This window comes from Anomaloglossus baeobatrachus, chromosome 2, assembly GCF_048569485.1.
Source record: "Anomaloglossus baeobatrachus isolate aAnoBae1 chromosome 2, aAnoBae1.hap1, whole genome shotgun sequence".
Taxonomy (NCBI): Eukaryota; Metazoa; Chordata; class Amphibia; order Anura; family Aromobatidae; genus Anomaloglossus; species Anomaloglossus baeobatrachus.
In genome coordinates this window covers 631062360-631077359 of record NC_134354.1, presented here as the reverse complement: position 1 = coordinate 631077359, position 15000 = coordinate 631062360, and the positions used below count along the sequence as shown (strand labels likewise).

Here is a 15000-nt window from a genome sequence, read left to right as displayed (position 1 = left end):
TATAAGACCAACAGCTATGTGATGTCTGAGTACTTCAACATTACATTCAGCTAACAAGTGTTTCTGGAAATTTGCTTCATTATTATCCATTTCTCTAAATCATCGGTAAACTCCTACTTGTTTATTATCTATCTGCTTTTACCTCCTGGCTCATATCTGTGCTTAACCATTTGTCTGCTGACGCGTTCACACTACCTTTTCTGCAAGCAAGTATCCAGTTTGCTTAACGAAGAAAAAACAAGAAAGCCAGCTCAACTCAAAAATGGCATGTATTATAAGATGTGCACTGCACTAAAAATTCCAAACTGTACTATTTTAAAATTTGAGATTTTTGGCAAAAAAACAATTGCAATTTCTTGAGCTACCCCGCCACGTCATGGCAAATCTCTTTGGGGCAGTCCTACTCTAATATATTTTTATTTAAATAAAAACCCATGACGTGGCGGGGTAGCTCAAGAAATTGCAATTTTGTGCCAAAAATCTCAAATTTTAAAATAGTACAGTTTGGAATTTTTAGTGCAGTGCACATCTTATAATACATGCCATTTTTGAGTTGAGCTGGCTTTTTTGTTTTTTCTTCATCCAGTTTGCTTGCTTATCACTAAGGACCGAAGTTAACCATTTATTTGCTGTTTGCATACATTTCTGCCACTGTCCATCAATTTACTGAAGGAGTCCGAGACACTATACATTTACTGTTCCTGTCTAAATCCACACTTCTGGCTCTGTTCTTTCTCTATCTGCTGTATTGTATAGCCTCCTGTCCTGGGCCTCGTTGATCTGCATGTCATCCAGCAAGTACTGACTGCTATGCCCACTTAAACAGAATTGTTACAAAGTGGCCAGTTTTTGCACATATTTTATTCTTGATACATCACTAGGTATTTCATTTTTTTCTTTCAAAATTTGAAATATGGTCACAGAGCAATGGGTCTTTTTAATTAGTGATATTTTTAGGGTCTGTACCATGGGGACATGGCTCACCAAGTAATTATGCAGAGCAGGCTAAACACATGCCCCCAGATAATCCTGTCAACCATTCCTTCTTCATAGAAGCTATAAAAGTTAAAACGGTATAAAAATGCCAAAATATCTGGAACCGGATGCTGGATTTAAAAGAATCATGGAAGCAGCAGGAATTAAATAAGAGAAAAACTGATGACTTTTGACTTGGTTACATATAATCTGTAAGTCTGTGTTGCTCATCTAAACCTACAGATTAGGAAATTGCCCACGCCAGTTGAGCCACTAACACATAATAGTGGATTTAATGACAGATCCTACTGAGTTATTAAGGGCACAGACTTAAGGTGGTGTCACACACAGCGACGACGACAACGACATCGCTGCTAAGTCGCCATTTTCTGTGACGAAGCAACGACCTCAACAGCGACGTCGCTGTGTGTGACACATAACGATCAGACCCCTGCTGCGACATCGCCGCTCGCTCTTGAATATTCCAGGTCATTTTTTTGATCGCTGCTATCCCGCTGCGCCACATGCATCCTTGTGTTTGACACCGCAGCAGCGACGGTCGCGACGACGCTGAAGGCAGTGACTTAGGACTGAAGGCAGGACAAGGGCATGTTTTTGCGGTGTATTTTACAACGCCCCCACGACTCCGATTGGTGGTCATAACAGGTTCCGATTTGGTAACTTGCCAAAGGAGTTACAGTGATTTCATTCTTTAAGTTCCATTCTTTATTCCACGTAGTAGAGTCTCTGTCTGGTGTTGCTAATGTGTCGTTCTTTGTGTCTTCCTTTGTTTGGCACGGTCACCCAATCAGGCGCCGCTGTAGTGATCACCAATCGGAACAGAGGGGCGTGAAAAAGGCAACGCAAAGGCGCTGTAGCGATCACCAATCGGAACAGTGGGGCGTGAAAAGAGGTCAACGCAAAACATGTCTAGGGGTAAACACCACGCCTCTATCAAGGTCTGAGTCGTCGCACAGCGACGTGTGTGACACGTCCCAACGAGCGTCGAAGTCGCTATGATCGCTGTTCCGTCGCTGCTTAAAATTACGTTTGAGAGCTAACTAACGATCATGTAAGGTCGCTGTTACGTCACAGGAAATGGTGACGTAACAGCGATGTCGTTGTGTGTGAACCCAGCTTAATACCATAGTGTTTTTTTAAATCAGTATGGAAATAATGCCCCTTAAAGAGATTATCAAGTTTGTGATTTTTCCTTAATTACATTCAATGTTATTTTGTTTAAAAAAACGTGTTTTCTGATAAATAATTTCTGCTTTAATCTCTTTTGCCTCTCTACCACATTTGTGAGCTGCATGATGTAGTTGCAGAGGTTTTGATTCCAGCGATATATCACTTACTGGACTACTTGCTGCAGTTTTGATAAAATCTTTGTTTACCATTTTGCAGATCTACTAGTTCTCTGAATGCTAAGCTGTATAACCCTGCCCACAACACTGATTAGCAGCTTTCTGTATATATTCTGAATAGGCAGAAAGCTGCCAATCAGTGGTGGGGGTGGGTTTATATAGAACACATGAATATTGAGGAATAAGCGGCAGCAGGTTTACTAGTCCTCTAGTGATAAAATACTGATTACATCAAAACTACTGCCTCTACATTACACAGCTATTAGATTAGGTGTCAAATTTAAGTAGGGTGTTTAAAACCAGTACTGCAAAGTTCCATTTATAACAAAAAAATGCAACTTACCTCTGAAGGGAATTGCCAGAATTCATTAAAGGAAAGGTTGAGGTAAAATAAAGAATTATATAAAGGTGTCAGGTCTGGAAGCTTGGATATAAAGTATGCCTAAAATACAAAGGGTTGTTTATAGCAGTTAAACGTTTTATTAACACCATAATACTGCAGATAGTTAAAGGGTCTAATTTAAAATGCTCTTTAGGAAATTCCAAAGTAGGGATCTTAACCTTGTTTGTGCCATAGGCCATGTGCTTTTACTATTATTTATAAAGACCATTCAAAATGGGGCACATATATATGTCGGTCATGCAGCTGATGTGAGGCAATTTCATTTTGGAAAGGCATTGGATTCTGTCCCACTCAACAGACTGGTACTGAAGCTTCAGCAGTACGGACTAGGGACACTATGCTTATGAGTAATAATAATAATAATAATAATTTTATTCATTTATATAGCGCTATTAATTCCACAGCGCTTTACATACATTGGCAGTAACAAACTGGTTAAAGGATAGGAAACAAAGACGTTGTAAATGGTAAATTTTCTTAATGAGATAACTCAACAGTGGGAACCAGCAGGTTCAGTGTTAGAACTAATCCTTTTCAATCTCTCTATTAAGTCTTTTGCGCATCTATATATATAATTGCCTTATTCTGTCTGTCTGTCTGTCTGTCTGTCTGTCTGTCTGTCTGTCATGCTCCGAAATTGTGTCCTTACGGTGACACAAAGCTGATTGGCCGCTGGGCTCGCCATGGCCCCGCCCCCCCACACGGATTGGCCTCTCGCCCCGGCTCTCTGCAGGCCCCGCCCCCCTCACGCAATGCACGCTCGCTCTGGCCGCCCAACTGACACGGGGCTCCGATTCCCAGGTGAGTACACACACATCAGATCACACTCACTCTCACACTCACTCTCACACACACCTCACACATCACAACATGCTGGGATATCGCTTGCTTCTACACCGGCTCCGTCAGGATTCCGGCAGCGCCAGACATAACCTTGCGATGCTGGGATCTTAACGGAGGCCGTGAAAGCTGGTAACCATTATACACATCGGGTAACTAAGGTCCCTTAGTTACCCGATGTGTATCATAGTTACCAGTGTACACCGGCTCACACTCACTCTCATACACACCTCACACACACACATCACATCGCATCCACACATCAAGGTCCTGCAGCTGCGGAACATACATAACATAACAGCACACACATAACAGCACACACACACACACACAAATCAGATCACACTCACACATACCTCACACATCACATCGCATCCAAATACTCACAACATCCTGGGATATCGCTTGCTTCTCGGCGGCGATATTGTGCTGTTGTGAGCTTCCAGGACCTGACGGAGGATCACATGGCCAGAAGCATGTGATATCCCCGGATGTTGTGAGTATCAGCGCGTATGTGCAATATCGTCAGTGTCTGTGTGTGTGAGTGTATGCGATCGGGTGTGTGTGAGTGGATGCGATCGGTTGTGTGTGTGAGTGGATGCGATCGGTTGTGTGTGTGAGTGGATGCGATCGGTTGTGTGGGTGAGTGGATGCGATCGGTTGTGTGGGTGAGTGGATGCGATCGGTTGTGTGGGTGAGTGGATGCGATCGGGTGTGGGTAAGTGTCGGCAGAGGAGCACGGCGTGCTGGAGGAGGCTGGGAGCAGAGAGGCTGATCTTGGGGAAGGCTGGGAGGGGGAGGCTGATGCTGAGGGAGGCTGGAAGGAGAGAGGCTGAGCAAACGTGCTCCATCCGCCATACTGCGCACTCCCCATCGTGCTGCATCCCCCATGCTGCGCACTCCCAAACGTGCTCCATCCGCCATGCTGCGCACTCCCCATCGTGCTCTATCCGCCATGCTGCACACTCCCAAACGTGCTCCATCCGCCATGCTGCGCACTCCCAAACGTGCTCCATCCGCCATACTGCGCACTCCCAAACGTGCTCCATCCGCCATACTGCGCACTCCCCATCGTGCTCTATCCGCCATGCTGCACACTCCCAAACGTGCTCCATCCACCATGCTGCGCACTCCCAAACGTGCTTCATCCGCCATGCTGCGCACTCCCCATCGTGCTCTATCCACCATGCTGCACACTCCCAAAAGTGCTCCATCCGCCATGCTGCGCACTCCCAAACGTGCTCCATCCGCCATGCTGCGCACCCCCCATCATGCTCCATCCGCCATGCTGCGCACTCCCAAACGTGCTCCATCCGCCATGCTGCGCACTCCCAAACGTGCTCCATCCGCCATGCTGCGCACTCCCAAACGTGGTCCATCCGCCATGCTGCGCACTCCCAAACGTGGTCCATCCGCCATGCTGCGCACTCCCAAACGTGGTCCATCCGCCATGCTGCGCACTCCCAAACGTGCTCCATCCGCCATACTGCGCACTCCCAAACGTGCTCCATCCGCCATGCTGCGCACCCCCCATCATGCTCCATCCGCCATGCTGCGCACTCCCAAACGTGCTCCATCCGCCATGCTGCGCACTCCCAAACGTGCTCCATCCGCCATGCTGCGCACTCCCAAACGTGGTCCATCCGCCATGCTGCGCACTCCCAAACGTGGTCCATCCGCCATGCTGCGCACTCCCAAACGTGGTCCATCCGCCATGCTGCGCACTCCCAAACGTGCTCCATCCGCCATACTGCGCACTCCCAAACGTGCTCCATCCGCCATACTGCGCACTCCCCATCGTGCACCATCCGGCATGCTGCGCACTCCCAAGCGGATGGAGCATGATGGGGGGTGTGCAGCATGGCGGATGGAGCACGTTTGGGAGTGCGCAGCATGGCGGATGGAGCACGTTTGGGAGTGCGCAGCATGGCGGATGGAGCACGTTTGGGAGTGCGCAGCATGACGGATGGAGCACGTTTGGGAGTGCGCAGCATGACGGATGGAGCACGTTTGGGAGTGCGCAGCATGCCGGATGGTGCACGATGGGGAGTGCGCAGTATGGCGGATGGAGCACGTTTGGGAGTGCGCAGCATGGCGGATGGAGCACGTTTGGGAGTGCGCAGCATGGCGGATGGAGCACGTTTGGGAGTGCGCAGCATGGCGGATGGACCACGTTTGGGAGTGCGCAGCATGGCGGATGGAGCACGTTTGGGAGTGCGCAGCATGGCGGATGGAGCACGTTTGGGAGTGCGCAGCATGGCGGATGGAGCACGTTTGGGAGTGCGCAGCATGGCGGATGGAGCACGTTTGGGAGTGCGCAGCATGCCGGATGGTGCACGATGGGGAGTGCGCAGTATGGCGGATGGAGCACGTTTGGGAGTGCGCAGCATGGCGGATGGAGCACGTTTGGGAGTGCGCAGCATGGCGGATGGACCACGTTTGGGAGTGCGCAGCATGGCGGATGGACCACGTTTGGGAGTGCGCAGCATGGCGGATGGAGCACGTTTGGGAGTGCGCAGCATGGCGGATGGAGCACGTTTGGGAGTGCGCAGCATGGCGGATGGAGCACGTTTGGGAGTGCGCAGCATGGCGGATGGAGCACGTTTGGGAGTGCGCAGCATGGCGGATGGAGCACGTTTGGGAGTGCGCAGCATGGCGGATGGAGCACGTTTGGGAGTGCGCAGCATGCCGGATGGTGCACGATGGGGAGTGCGCAGTATGGCGGATGGAGCACGTTTGGGAGTGCGCAGTATGGCGGATGGAGCACGTTTGGGAGTGCGCAGCATGGCGGATGGAGCACGTTTTGGAGTGCGCAGCATGGCGGATGGACCACGTTTGGGAGTGCGCAGCATGGCGGATGGAGCACGTTTGGGAGTGCGCAGCATGGCGGATGGAGCACGTTTGGGAGTGCGCAGCATGGCAGGTGGAGCACGTTTGGGAGTGCGCAGCATGGCGGATGGAGCATGATAGGGGGTGCGCAGCATGGCGGATGGAGCACGTTTGGGAGTGCGCAGCATGGCGGATGGAGCACGTTTGGGAGTGTGCAGCATGGCGGATAGAGCACGATGGGGAGTGCGCAGCATGGCGGATGGAGCACGTTTGGGAGTGCGCAGCATGGGGGATGCAGCACGATGGGGAGTGCGCAGTATGGCGGATGGAGCACGTTTGGGAGTGCGCAGCATGGCGGATGGACCACGTTTGAGAGTGCGCAGCATGGCGGATGGAGCACGTTTGGGAGTGCGCAGCATGGGGGATGCAGCACGATGGGGGGTGCGCAGCATGGGGGATGGAGCACGATGGGAGGTGCACACCTCCCCCCAACACACACACACACGCGCACTGCACAACACACACACACTAGGAATCACAAACAACGCCCTACACAGACACCCACACACACAGACAACGCTGCACACACAAATATACGCACATACTGCACAACACACACATTGCTCAAAACATACCTCCCCCAAAACACACCACACACACAAACCGCACAACACACACACACACACAACGCTACAGACACACAGCGCTCCACAAACAACGCAACACACGCAACACACATACAACACCGCTCTCACCCCCCGCGACACTCAGAACATGTACAGCGCCCTACACAAACACTTGGTAACTACACACAACAACATCTATATATATATATAAAACAAAAATCATACATGAACTACACAATACGTAAATTCTAGAATACCCGATGCGTAGAATCGGGCCACCTTCTAGTACTCATATAACTGTACATTACAGTCAAGGAGCTCATACACGGAGCGGGCTCAGAAGCTGAGCCTCCATCAGACCTGGCAGAAGCTAATTCTAATACATACCTGGCACTGCCTGTAACATTTTGACCTTGAGCTAGCCTCAATTGCTGCTGTTTATTTTATTGGCACTGTCAATCACTGACATTGACATTTAAACAGCGCAATTGCTGGTGTGCATGCTCACCGGCCCCTATCCCCCTCCTGCAATGCAACTGAGGTGAGCTAATGACTTACAATGACAGCTCCCTTGAAGCTCAGCTACAAGATGAGCGTCATAATAGACTTTTTTTTGTAGTGCACTGTATAACTAATAAAACAATCACAGGTTCAAGTCCCCTAGAGAGGCTGAAGGTTGAAATAACACAGAAATACATAAATAAATAATAATAAAAGATATATATATCTATATATATATATATATATATATATATATATATATATATATATATATATATATATATATATATATATATATATATATATATATATATATATATATATATATATATATATATATATCTCTATATCTATATCTATATCTATATATATATATATATATACTATTGCAGGTGAAATAAGTATTGAACACGTCCCCAATTTTCTAACTAAATATAATTCTGAAGGTGCTATTGATATGAATTTCTTACCAGATGTTGGTAACAACCCATGCAATCCACACAGGCAAAGAACTCAAAGCATAGATGTACATATATTTATTGATGTTTAATAATGAGAAATTACAAAGGGAAAAAGGAATGAACATATGAAGAATGAAGTGAAAAAATCCCTGGAAATTCATAATACTGTAATAACCTGCAGGTAACGGGATACGCAAGGACTGCACGGAACCACGGGGGTTAATCAATGCAAATTTAATAACATATTGCACAACACAGGTGGAGGAATAGTGCGGGAAAGGAGGGAGAGAAAAGCGGGAATGTGCACAGCAGTAGATATAATGTAATATACATACAACCACTTTGAATAGCTTGTCAAGGGTGGGAAGCCTCAGATTGTACTCCCAAAAGCAAAACACAAAAATCCTTATTAAGCAAAAAAAACGCAGGGTCCTTGTTACCTTACTTGCATAACACAGTGCAGAGTCTTTTCCTATCTGTCCCTAACTAAAAGTAGTCTGCACACTTAACTGCAGGTTTCAGCGTGGGGTACCTCGTCACCGTTGGGGCCCGTATTCCGCCGGCAGACACCTCTAAAGTTCAGTCTTTGTCCCGTCTCTGTAATTTGCCCGTGCTGTCTGGCTCCTCGCTCCACATCCAGCCTTTCTTGGATCTGTGTCTTGGGGAGATATCACGCAACACTCAGGTACTTGGACCTTGTTCAGCAGGGCAGAATGCGGCCTTGCCTTCTTCAGCACGTCCAAAAACTAGCTCCTCCTCACATCCTGTTCAGGACTGTACCAAGTAAATCAAGCAGCAGGGGTTTGTGCCCGCTGTTCTTTGTTTTGACAGCAGGTGGCAGCATAACAAGGAAAAGTTCACAGTCTTCTAACCTATATATGTAAATGTTAACAGGTCTTACATTTCCCCCCCTCTTTAACCTCGGCCGTCCCGGCCGATACTCTCCTGAGGCGCTCTGCACAGGGGCACACGGTGGCAACTCCTGCCCTGCTTCACAACCTGTTGCTTGGGAGCCAATGTCTTAAAACAGGATCCAGTGACAGAACACACAAATTCATCTGCCAAGTACCGATCAGGGGGAATACCAGCATTAGCCCGCTCAGTCCGGCGTGGTACTACGGCTAAGTCACCAGACGTCGGCGCCGTATCAGGGAGTACAGTATTCTCGTCCCCATCTCTGGCGATTGGTGACTCCTGCTCTGCAGGGGTGGCACCTGTGTCTTGAACGGATGGGGGCGTGGATCTCTCCCAGTCTGCTGGGTTGGTCGGGGCCCGCCACCATTCTTCATCGTCAGAGCCCTCTTCGAGGGTAACAGGAACGGGCACGGGCACCGTCTCCGAGGTACTTTGTCTGGTCCTATCTTCTGAATAGCAGGGCCTCAGCATATTGCGATGCAGGATGAGGGTGCTGCCTCTTTGCTCGCCTCTCACTTCGTATACTGATCCGTGGGGCGAGATTCTTCTGATCACAATGTAAGGCTCTGTTTTCCAGCGCTCGCTCAACTTGTATCTCGGGTGCTTCTCTGCAACTAGTACTCGGTCCCCTGGCAAGAACGGGGTTTCACACACAGGTTTCCGCTGTGGATGTGTCTTTTCTTGCAGCCGCTTGGTGACAATTCGATGGATAGTCTCCAGCCGTCGACGGTGACAGTCAACCCAGGAACCCACACTCTGACCTTCACTGATCTCGGGGGGAGCTAGGTTCAGCTCTTCAATGCCTCTTCCGGCTCTTCCAAACAGTAGCACGTACGGGGTGTACCCAGTGGTGGAGTGGACATGATTATTGTACGCCCACACGAGTTCTGCGAGATAGCCGGGCCAGTGATTCTTACGATCATCCTCTAACGTGCGTAGCATTTGTAGGCGGGTCCGGTTAAATCTCTCGCAGGCTCCGTTACCCTGTGGATGATAAGGCGTAGTCCTTGACTTCTGCATTCCGTAAATCCTTTGCAGCTCTCTCATGACACCGCCCTGAAAGCAAGCCCCTTGGTCGGAATGTATTCTTTTGGGGCAGCCGTACACCCGGATAAAGTCATCACTGATGGCTCGAGCAGCTGATTCAGCCGTCTGATCTCTGGTGGGCGTCACCACCGCAAATTTGGAGAAGTGATCTGTCATCACAAGGCAGAACTGATAGCCTACAGGCCTTCTCTACTGCCCGAAGCATCTGAGGACAGTATACTATTCTTTGCAACCACTGGTAAGTCTTGTCCGGTCCGAAATGGGCTCCCTTCTCATGCGCCTCTCGGGCCAATGGTACTGCCATCTTCTGGGGTATCACTACTTGCCACCGTACTTCCAACTCTGTAGCTAGGTGCACTTTCCGATACAGCATCCCTTCCTGCACCGACAGCTTATCCCACTGGCTGAGAATCTGGAGGGCCACGTGCGACAGCGTGGCCCGTATTTCCTTTCTAGGCTTGCGCTGCTGGATCACCCACTCTTTCACTTGAAGCAGTTCTGGGTCAGATGACTGGATTTTCACCCATTCCTCTCTGGTTTGGCCAAGCAGGCGTGATGTAGTGCCCGATGTAATTTCCAGCATACGAGCCTCTACCACTTGAGCGGTGAATTTACTGAAGTCCGGAATTTCATCTTCCTCCAACTGTTCATCTCTCTCCCCCACTGGGGCTTCGGTGGTAACACGAGAAAGGGCATCCGCATTCTTATTTTCATGCTTGGAGCGGTACTGCACATGATAATTGTATCTGGAGAGTCGTGCCAGCCACCTCTGTTCCATTGCTCCCAGTTTGGCGGTGGAGATGTGAGCCAGGGGATTATTATCCGTATAGACTTCAATTTGGGCTCCCGTGAGATATTCCGAGAACCTTTCGGTTATTGCCCATACTAGTGCCAGTAACTCCAGCCGAAAGGAACTGTAATTCTCGGGGTTGCGCTCGGCTTCCCGTAACGTCCGACTTCCATATGCAATCACCCGTTCAGTACCATTCTGTACCTGGGCCAGTACTGCACCCAGGCCGTAGAGGCTTGCGTCTGTATACAACCGAAAAGGGAGGTTATACAGTTAGGTCCAGAAATATTTGGACAGTGACACAAGTTTTGTTATTTTAGCTGTTTACAAAAACATGTTCAGAAATACAATTATATATATATAATATGGGCTGAAAGTGCACACTCCCAGCTGCAATATGAGAGCTTTCACATCCAAATCGGAGAAAGGGTTTAGGAATCATAGCTCTGTAATGCATAGCCTCCTCTTTTTCAAGGGACCAAAAGTAATTGGACAAGGGACTCTAAGGGCTGCAATTAACTCTGAAGGCGTCTCCCTCGTTAACCTGTAATCAATGAAGTAGTTAAAAGGTCTGGGGTTGAATATAGGTGTGTGGTTTTGCATTTGGAAGCTGTTGCTGTGACCAGACAACATGCAGTCTAAGGAACTCTCAATTGAGGTGAAGCAGAACATCCTGAGGCTGATAAAAAAGAAAAAATCCATCAGAGAGATAGCAGACATGCTTGGAGTAGCAAACTCAACAGTCGGGTACATTCTGAGAAAAAAGGAATTGACTGGTGAGCTTGGGAACTCAAAAAGGCCTGGGCGTCCACGGATGACAACAGTGGTGGATGATCGCCGCATACTTTCTTTGGTGAAGAAGAACCCGTTCACAACATCAACTGAAGTCCAGAACACTCTCAGTGAAGTAGGTGTATCTGTCTCTAAGTCAACAGTAAAGAAAAGACTCCATGAAAGTAAATACAAAGGGTTCACATCTAGATGCAAACCATTCATCAATTCCAAAAATAGACAGGCCAGAGTTAAATTTGCTGAAAAACACCTGATGAAGCCAGCTCAGTTCTGGAAAAGTATTCTATGGACAGATGAGACAAAGATCAACCTGTACCAGAATGATGGGAAGAAAAAAGTTTGGAGAAGAAAGGGAACGGCACATGATCCAAGGCACACCACATCCTCTGTAAAACATGGTTGAGGCAACGTGATGGCATGGGCATGCATGGCTTTCAATGGCACTGGGTCACTTGTGTTTATTGATGACATAACAGCAGACAAGAGTAGCCGGATGAATTCTGAAGTGTACCGGGATATAGTTTCAGCCCAGATTCAGCCAAATGCCGCAAAGTTGATCGGACGGCGCTTCATAGTACAGATGGACAATGACCCCAAGCATACAGCCAAAGCTACCCAGGAGTTCATGAGTGCAAAAAAGTGGAACATTCTGCAATGGCCAAGTCAATCACCAGATCTTAACCCAATTGAGCATGCATTTCACTTGCTCAAATCCAGACTTAAGACGGAAAGACCCACAAACAAGCAAGACCTGAAGGCTGCGGCTGTAAAGGCCTGGCAAAGCATTAAGAAGGAGGAAACCCAGCGTTTGGTGATGTCCATGGGTTCCAGACTTAAGGCAGTGATTGCCTCCAAAGGATTCGCAACAAAATATTGAAAATAAAAATATTTTGTTTGGGTTTGGTTTATTTGTCCAATTACTTTTGACCTCCTAAAATGTGGAGTGTTTGTAAAGAAATGTGTACAATTCCTACAATTTCTATCAGATATTTTTGTTCAAACCTTCAAATTAAACGTTACAATCTGCACTTGAATTCTGTTGTAGAGGTTTCATTTCAAATCCAATGTGGTGGCATGCAGAGCCCAACTCGCGAAAATTGTGTCACTGTCCAAATATTTCTGGACCTAACTGTAGTCTGCATAGGCAAGCACAGGGGCGCTAACCAAGGCCTCTTTCAATCGGTGTAAGGCTTCTGCTTGTCTTGGTCCCCAGCAAATTTTTTGTGCTTTTGGTCCTTTCGCAGTCCCTCGGAGCAATTTGTGCAAAGGTTCTGCCTCCCTCGCGAAATCTTTGATAAAGCGACGGTAATATCCGGCTAGCCCCAGGAAAGCTCGAACCTCCTGCACTGTGCTGGGTGTGGGCCATTGTAGCACTGCTCTCACTTTCCCATCGGAGGGCTGTACGCCGGCTTCCGACACCTTGTGTCCGAGATATTCAATCTCTTCCTGAAAGATCCGGCATTTTTTTGGTTTCAGTTTAAGCCCATGGGCCCGTAACCGCTGAAACACTTGACCCAGGTTTTCTAGATGTTTTTCGAAGGTTGCAGAATACACTACTATGTCATCCAGGTAAATCAACGTGGCCTCGAAGTTCATGTCTCCAAGGCAACTTTCCATGAGGCGCTGAAAAGTTCCTGGGGCATTATTTAGTCCAAACGGCATGCGATTGAACTCGAAGAGTCCCATGGGTACAATAAATGCGGTCTTGGCCTTGTCTTTCTCTGCCACAGGGACCTGCCAATATCCGCTGGCCAGATCAAGGGAGGAGAAGTAACATGCCTTTCCCAGCGCCGACAGGGACTCCTCTATCCGGGGAAGAGGGTAGGAATCACGAACCGTGCATCCATTAAGCTTGCGGTAGTCAACACAGAAGCGGGTAGACCCATCCTTTTTCTTGACCAGCACGATTGGGGCAGCCCATGGACTCTGACTTTCTCTTACCACCCCGCTCTTCAGCATCTACGCCAAGAGCTCTTTTACCTCTTGGTAGTACTTTGGGGGTATTTGTCTGTACCTTTCCCTGATCGGTGGGGGATCTCCAGTGGGTATTTTGTGCTGAATCTTGTCAGTACAGCCAAAATCTTCTGCGTGACGGGAGAACGTGGCTTGATTCTCCCAAATAAAGTCTTCTATGGCTTGGGCTTGCTCCGAAGCGAAGGGGCTCAGGTCCACTCCCATCTGCCCTAAGATGACGCGACTGTTCCACTGATCAGTGGGTTTCTTTTCTTTCCATAGAAACAGCCCAAGTCCAGGCTTCCCCTGCCATGGGCTGCAATTCAATCGATTCTGCGGTCGCCACCTCTTCAGGCGCCAGGTAGACATGGGCCAGAACAACTCCCGAGGTCAAGGTGTAGGCCTGTTCACCGGTGTTCACGCAACGGAAAGGGACTCTTCCATTTCTTACTGTTGCTAAAGTGCGAGCCACCAACGGTTCATCTCCGTTCTCTTCACCCTGGTAAGGCTCCACCAACACCTCCATCCCCTCGAGTGTACGGCGGGCTCCAACTGGCAAGGTGAGGACTGTCTCACGATTTGGAGGTAGAGTAATTGTTGTCTGTCTTGGGACTCGAACCCTCCCCACCGGGTAGCAGCTCCCACCATTCCTCCACAGTCCTCGGGCACGGACAAGGTGTTTGAAGACCTTTTGGGCGGGCCTGTTAGCAACTGTCGTCTTCCAGTAATCACAGCCCCCCTTGTTGAAGAGCAACTGGTCTAATTCTTTCAGGACGTTCATACCCACGATAGCCGGCACCTCTCTGTCGTACCGGTCCTCCGTTAACACAATCCCTTTTTTGCCTAAGTTCTGGCCACATGCACGTATGTTCATCCACACGACCCCTACAACCGGAATGCCAAGATTGTTTGCAGCCCTCAGTTTGATATGTGCCCCTTTGTCAATGGATACAGTTTGTCCAAAATGTTGGTAGAAGAACTGTTCTGGCATGGTGGTCACTTGGGACCCAGTATCCATCAAGCATCTTACTTCTTTCCCTTCAAATACGGCCATGATCGTCGGCGTGCTGGCTGCTATATCTTCAGGGCGTTGGTTTTCTCTAAGCTCAGTTGGTCTCCCCGCCATGGGCCCATCCATGGAGGGAGGCACTAGTTTAACGGCGGTCTTTCTTGAGACGTCTTCCTCTCCGGACAGTGTCGGAATAAATGGTTCTGATTTCCACAGTTCCAACACTGGTACTCTCCAGCGGGTCTCGATCGTCTCTGCTCGATCTGTCCCCTCTCTTCTTGATAGGTATGCGTGCGGGTATTTGGCCGCGGTGCTGTCGTTCTTACTTCTGACGCCGGGGCTTGCATATTCTTCAGCGACTCTTGTAGAGCAGTAACCGTCTCTTGTAACTGATCGACTTTAGCCTCAAGTTGGCTCGGTTCTCGGTTTTTCTCACCCGGGACTATCTTATGCATACAAACTTCTCCCCAGGCGTTCTGCGGGTCGCAATTT

General features: G+C 48.8%; 1 protein-coding gene across 1 annotated transcript in view; it reads right to left on the bottom strand.

Moving 5' to 3' along the window:
• Positions 1-15000, bottom strand: part of LRRC63 (leucine rich repeat containing 63) — a 98980-nt gene that overhangs the window by 25112 nt on the left and 58868 nt on the right. Inside the window, exon 7 of the mRNA XM_075334389.1 lies at positions 2686-2784. Coding sequence (XP_075190504.1) covers positions 2686-2784 — 99 coding nt within the window. The remainder of the gene's footprint in view (positions 1-2685; positions 2785-15000) is intronic.